This window comes from Perca flavescens, chromosome 7, assembly GCF_004354835.1.
Source record: "Perca flavescens isolate YP-PL-M2 chromosome 7, PFLA_1.0, whole genome shotgun sequence".
Taxonomy (NCBI): Eukaryota; Metazoa; Chordata; class Actinopteri; order Perciformes; family Percidae; genus Perca; species Perca flavescens.
In genome coordinates this window covers 4,918,824-4,925,696 of record NC_041337.1, presented here as the reverse complement: position 1 = coordinate 4,925,696, position 6,873 = coordinate 4,918,824, and the positions used below count along the sequence as shown (strand labels likewise).

The 6,873-nt window shown below is 40.4% G+C and overlaps 1 protein-coding gene across 1 annotated transcript in view; it reads right to left on the bottom strand.

Moving 5' to 3' along the window:
- Nucleotides 1-5,676: 5,676 nt before the first annotated feature.
- oprl1 (opiate receptor-like 1) overlaps nucleotides 5,677-6,873 on the bottom strand; it is a 118,636-nt gene continuing 117,439 nt past the window's right edge. The window contains exon 6 of the mRNA XM_028583652.1: nucleotides 5,677-6,299. Coding sequence (XP_028439453.1) covers nucleotides 5,755-6,299 — 545 coding nt within the window. The 3' untranslated portion in view covers nucleotides 5,677-5,754. The remainder of the gene's footprint in view (nucleotides 6,300-6,873) is intronic.

Below are 6,873 nucleotides of genomic sequence, written 5' to 3'. Positions count from 1 at the left end.
GAGGGTCCGAGACCCCTAGGGTGTCCTCAGAGTCACTGCAGGGGGGCCTCCAAATTATTGTTAATCTTTGAAAGTTTAAAATTTGTTTTTTTAAATGTCTTGACATGAATCCAACATATTATTAGCTAATATAAATCCCCACTGATGATAGGCTTACTGGCCTATAGGTAAGGTAGTCACTAAGATAGCCACAGATACAGTTCATCCTAAACATTCACTGTGCCACATTTATGTGTAACTTATAAAATCATGCCGACAATTATTATTTTAATAGCTTAGTATTCTATGCACTAAAAAGGAACGTAAAGGCCTTAGGCCGCCCTACACTTTATTGAATGCCCAGTTTAATATGCAACTTAATTTTATACATTATATTTAGTAGAGGGTCCCTGCTCCATCTCTCTTTCTGTTAAGGGGTCCTTGGTTTCAAAAACGTTGAAGACCCCTGCCCTACAGAGAGTCCATCAGTAATCTAGCTCACAGCACAAGTACCATTGCTATGGTTACCTATAGTTTAATACACCTTGAGCACTAATTTAGAACATTGCTTAACTGTTGACGGGAACTCCTTTCTAGGTTTGAATATTTACAATATGTCGGCCAATCTGGCCATCCAAGTTATCTTAATGGCCATAGTATAAAAAGTGATCAGGGAGTTTATGTTTAAACTACTTAAACTATGTGCTATAGATTAAAATAAAACAATAAAAATGATTTTGTCTTTTTCTATTGCCTATTTTAGATTTTTTGTTTCACGCCACAAATGATGAAAAATCATGATGACAGCTTACCGTTTTATTATACAAAGTTTAAGTCCACTTCACTAAAATGCCAACGGGGTTAATGACATTTGATTTATCTCTGATTTTTTAGCAATTGGCAATAAAGTAGTGACACTCTTAATTTAAGGCTAAAGACTTAGGGTGCTTTCACACCTATAATTTGGTAGACTCCGTGCGATTCAGAGGTGAAGTTGCATTTTTCATGTGGTTCCGTTAGCGTTCACACTGCACTTTGCCAAACGCACCAAACAATGTATACATTGAACAGAATATCCAAAACTCGCCGACACTTCTGGTCTCAGAAATAATGGAGCAACACCAGATTTATTACGTCTTGGGTTTTCTGGTTCTGCTTCGGTGTTTCTAATATTTTAGAAGAAGACAAACAATGAGTAGCTGAAAAGACAGCAAGTGGTGATGAGAGAGATGATGATGTGTTGTCACACAGATGACTAGCAATGTATGGTTAAAATAGGTTATGGATTTGAAAGTTACCGTCTCTTAACTCATGTATTAAATTGTGTGCAAGGTTGTAATTACAGGCTAGAAAAAGCACTGTTTTTTGGATAACTTCCTGTATTTGGGTCGGATCGCGTTCTCACCTAAAGTGAACCAAACTCAAGATCACTTGGAAGTGAACCAAGACCCCCGTTTTCAAGCGGACCAGAGTTCTGTTGTTTGGTCTGCACCAGAGTTGGAATGAGCTTTCACACTGCCCTAAACCAACCGGCTATCCGATGAAACGCTCCGGAGTTCGGTTAAAATGGACCAAACTGCTCAGCAGCAACCTAAGAAAATACAATCTCAAAATTGTATTATTCTCTGGCCTGACGGATCCTGTCCTCAGAAGCTTTATGAATAGGGTCTGGACTAGTATAAACAGCGAAGCACCAGTAAAAACTAGAACACATTTTATCCAGCCAGAGAGCAAACATCAGTTAACAGATTTGATATTTAAGGCAATGTAAGTTCATAGAATTGTTCCTCTCAAACAAAAGAAGACCAAATTAGGATTTACAATATATGTGCTGCAAAGAGTAAAATTGTTTTGTACAGACATAAGTTAAAAACATACAATTGACAGCAAACCACAACCCTTCGTGACAGCAAATGGTGTCACTTGCTATCCTGAAATCCATCCTGTCAATGAAAAACATAAGCGAAAAAACACAGATGTTTTAAATTCAAGGTAACCCAATCAAAAATTACCAAATTATACGAAGAGACACAAATATAAAAGTAAAGGGGACACCAACCTCAAAACAGAATCCACATGTTAACTCTTAAATCCTGGACAGCTTAACTGTTAAGTGCCTCTCTGCAACTATCAGACCATAGGAAAAAGGAAAGTGTTAAACTGTGTAACTTTAAAAATGGGAAATCCAATCAAATTGTCATTGGGTTTAATTTCTGACTGCAAACACCATCATGAAACAAATCACAAAATTGAAAACTACCTGTATTTCAATTTTGTTTTTTTAATCTACATGTAAAAGTGAAAAACTGTAATGAGCAGTGCCAGAAATATGTGTAAATAGATTTTAGATAATAATGTGTCTATTGTTTGGCCTAACATGCTTTTTGCAAACATTTAGGCAAGACCTGTTCGTTTTCTTGGTTATCACAATAGCGCAAATATAAAAACTGTGAAACTTTGAAAAAGCATTATTAACATTATTTTACATTCAGACTTGTTACGTGGGAGACACATTTCCAGTTAAGAACAGAAATAAATCATATTGTATTTTATTTATATTTTTGTCCAGTAACTGTTGCAGAAGATCTTCACAAGTTGGAATACTGTATATAGTCTAATGCTGCCAGTATAATTTCCAAAACTGGCCAGGAAAAATGAGAGTACCTGCTGTGGTTTCTGTTTCGGGGCAGATTTCCACTTTAAGACACTAAGAAGAGAGAGAGCCCCTTTGTCCCTTGGAGTGGAGTCAGCACACTGTGACCCCGTCCTCCTGCTTTGCCACTGTGGTGCTGGGAGTCTAAATGACTCCCTGATAGCAACCCTACCCAACCCCACCCAATGTCAATGTCCCCACCTCAAGATATCTCAAACCCAGAGTTCAACCACCAACATTCCCAATCCTTACCTAGACCTCAAACCCCATAAGTTGTATGTCTGATTCCCCAAACCTGACAGCTACTGAAAAACAGCCCACCCAGATGTGTCATTTTCAAAACATCTGTGATTATATCGCCTCTGCTATGTTCACTTTGCTTTTATCCAAAATGCCGAATTACCATGGTAGGTATCACAGGAAATTGAAACGCAAGCTGCAAGTATAGTTTTAAACAGTTCATTTCAGGTGGTATTGTCCTCCCACATAAATATCTAATGTTAGACCTGTTCTTTCCAGAATGGGTCAAATTTAGCGGCTTGAGTGAAACAGTTAATGTCCTTCCTTTTAACCTGCAACTGTACACCTGTATCATTTACTAAAAGGTGTTACACTAATCACATCCCTAAAATGCATCGCCTTAGGTGATAATGTTACCATCAAAACAAACAGAGCTTCCGTTGTTGGCCAGTTACCAACTGAGATCATTACAGCTGGATAATAATATATTGTTGGAAATTAGAAGTATGCACACGTTTATAAGAACCAGACCGTTCCTAAAACTGAGTTCCGGAAACAAACTTTGGTTTCTTTGTGCTAGTAAACTTCAATCTACATCACCACTTATGAATGCATCAATACTCATGTATAGTGTTTACAGTATGGCGGGCCAGAGGTAATGCTAAAAAGTGTGACAAAGCTTTGCAAAAGACAGTGATGGTACAGAAAAATGCAATCACTGCAGGGAAGTCATTTTACACAAAGAGAAAGGTGATATTGTTCTGCAACAGGTACAAGAGTGTAGGTTTTTCATTTTTCATTCAGTCATAATGCTCCAGAATCAGCTAATGTTACAGTACAAAGTTCCAGAAATGACAATATATATTTCATGAGTTCTGATAAAGTACACTTTATGGAAGCCAAAACATGATCTTTGAACATATTTTGGTTTCTGTTTGTATTCAAATGAAATGCAAATAATCAAAACTTGTATTCAATAAGAACAAGAATGAGTAAGCAGAATCACAACAGATCAAATCTAATGACTAACTGTGGCAACATTGGCTCAACTGGCCAACTGTGTGACTCTGCATTCAGGTTTGGGGTAGTGTGTATTTCCTTAGATACATTTTTAAAGTTAATGTCCTGAAAATCTCCACAAGATATGTCTGGTTCAATGGTAGAATCACAGATGTGTTGTAAATACCATCCGGTAAGAAGGTTTCAAAAAATTCTGATTGTTTTTCAATCTTTAGTCCAATTAAGAAGAACAAATTCATTTTCACTAATCACTTTGTCATTGTCATGTTTTATAAGTGCTTGAAACTTTTATTGTGACAGCTTACGAATGCATAATTTTTGCCCATAATGTTATGTCAAGATTATGTTTATTGAAACCCTTTCAAGTCCTAGCTGCAAATTTGATATGGGTACATCTACCCTTGGATACAGGCTAATTGAGATTTCATGTGTGGACCCCCCACAGACAGGCACTGTCATTCATCTTGTGTCCTAAAACACAGCAAGAAGAAGATGGATTAATACGCTGGCTGGGCTTGACCCAAACACGGATTCTCTTGTTGAGTTTTTGCTGTTCTCATAGGTCTTACCAGCTTCCCCCCCACCCCAAACTCTTAATTTACAACACCTCAGTTGGTCATAGAAAGTTTTCAAAAATCACAACTCTAAGAAACTTGTTGGACAGGGTTTCTCAGGTTATTTTGCTTCAGAACACATGACAAATGTTGCTCCTGTGAGAAATAACATTCATGTGACCCGTTCTGGGTCCATAGACACAGTTTAAGGAATATTGTTCAGGAGTAGCGTGTTGCACATTTTTCTTTTTCTCTATGCCAGCTATTGTTTGCAGGTATTACATCCAACTTCCTGTCTACAGGCTGAAATATCACATTATACTTTGTGTACTCATGTAAGTCCTTATAAGGGCCCAGCAGCATATTACAATTAGGTAGACCCATTTTAAGAGAAACCATCACAATAAAGACCCAATACTAGGATCACTGTGGGACACACTCACGACATAAAGTTCTTTAGTCTGAAACATCAACTGATAAAGATACAATAAACTGTAATGAATGTGTTTATTCTCTATTTCACACTTCCAGAAAGCTTTACTCTTCCTTGGCAGGTCTTCAGTCTGTGGTCCTTACCGCCAGACAGCCACGATCCGTGCTTCCAATGTTGTTTATATTCTTTCTACAAGCACCAAAGTAGTACATGATGATTTTGCACTCCTTGTATTATTCCAACTGTTCATATGCTCTCTCTAAATGTCTAGCCCCAACCCCTGCCTTCTCATACCCAAGTAGAGTCAGACATCTTTCTAGAGATGCAGCAACTGGGTACCAGCCTCAGTTGGCAGATGCCATTTCTGTTAGTGAGGCTGTTGTTTTTGGAGCTGCAATAAGTTTCTAATAATGCTGTCACCTCACCACGTAACGATAGTTAAATCATTGAGCAAGTCTTACATTCCAAAACAACTTACCGTATCAGCGGAATTCAGGCCATAGACATTCTATAATCCAGGACCCATAATGGTTTGAGCTACTCCCATATCTGGCACCATCCCCTACCAAGATGTCCACCACCCTTTACACCCAATCTTTCAACCTATCCCATTTCCCTTTTACCCATGAACTGTAAGCAACCTATAGGTCCTATGTTTGTCATACCCATCCATATTCTTAAATTCTTTTCCTTTCAACTCCATCCTCCTCGTCTCCCTCCCCCCCACCCCAGGCCAGTCTTCTAGTTGGGGGGCGGGGGGGCTCGTGCCGCTAGAGAGCTGTAATCTGAGTCAATTCTGTGTTGGAGTTCCCTGTCCCCTGGTTCTCTCTCCTCTGTTGGGGGTCTACCCCTACCAAGGGGAGCTCCACGCCTAGTCATGCTGGATTAGGGGTCCCTCCTCCATGCCCCCCACCATCAGCCTTGCAGCTGTAAGCCGCTGCCACCTCCCTAGCAATGCTCCTCATCCTGCCCGACTGCTGGGTGTCAAGGTGGAATGGCGATGGGTTGCAGAACTCGCGGAAGCATCGTTTGAAATTCTCATCCAGGAAGGCGTAAAGCACGGGATTCAAGCTGCTGTTGACATAGCCCAGCGCGATGCAGAAGTGCATCAGGACCACCGTGAAAAAGCTGCTCATGTTGAAGCCAAGTGACTGAGCCAGGACCATGATCTGGATGGGGGTCCAACAGACGACAAATGCTGCCACCACCACCAGGACCATCCTGGTGATGCGCCGCAGGTTGCGGTCTTTTTCCTTCGAGCCAGAGAGGATGCGAACGTTGCGCAGGCGCTTGACCATCAGGCTGTAGCAGATGCTGATGATCGCCACGGGGATGAGGAAGGAAAAGAGGAAAACACCGGTGCCAAAGACAGGATCCCAGTTATCCTTTGGCTCAGGTAAAACCACGATGCATTCAACACCTAGATGCATTGGAGGAGAGGAAGAGAAGAAGAGATAAAAGAAAAGTTACATATGTATGAGTAAGTTTTCCCAGTGTTTAATCAGTTCAATCCTAGAGTGCAATTTGCTGTGGGGGGATGCTTGGGATTTCCCCATTTCTGGTCTATATATCCTCTCCTCTACTGACTTATTTTTATCCTACACTGAAACATGAACACATAGTGCCATAGAATGATCAAATCTGAGCGGCAGTTGTTTAGCCGCCAATAGGTGACTGCAAGCCAGCTAATGGCACCGCAAGATGATGGTCCTTTCAGGTGCCATGGTAGTTGAGCTTAGCCAGAAAAAGTGAGTGTCATGCAGCGATTACAGTTAAGTTTAAGCACCAAAATGACTAGTTAAGAAAAAGATCGTGATTAAAACACTCCCGAGGAACGAATGAGCGTTGCCTGGGTGAAATAAGGGTAGTGAATAGTTCAAATACCTTGGGGTTTTGTTCGCGAGTGAGGGGACAATGGAGCGGTTGATTGGTCGGAGAATCGGCGCAGCGGGGGCGGTATTACATTCAATTTGTCGCACCGTTGTGACAAAAAG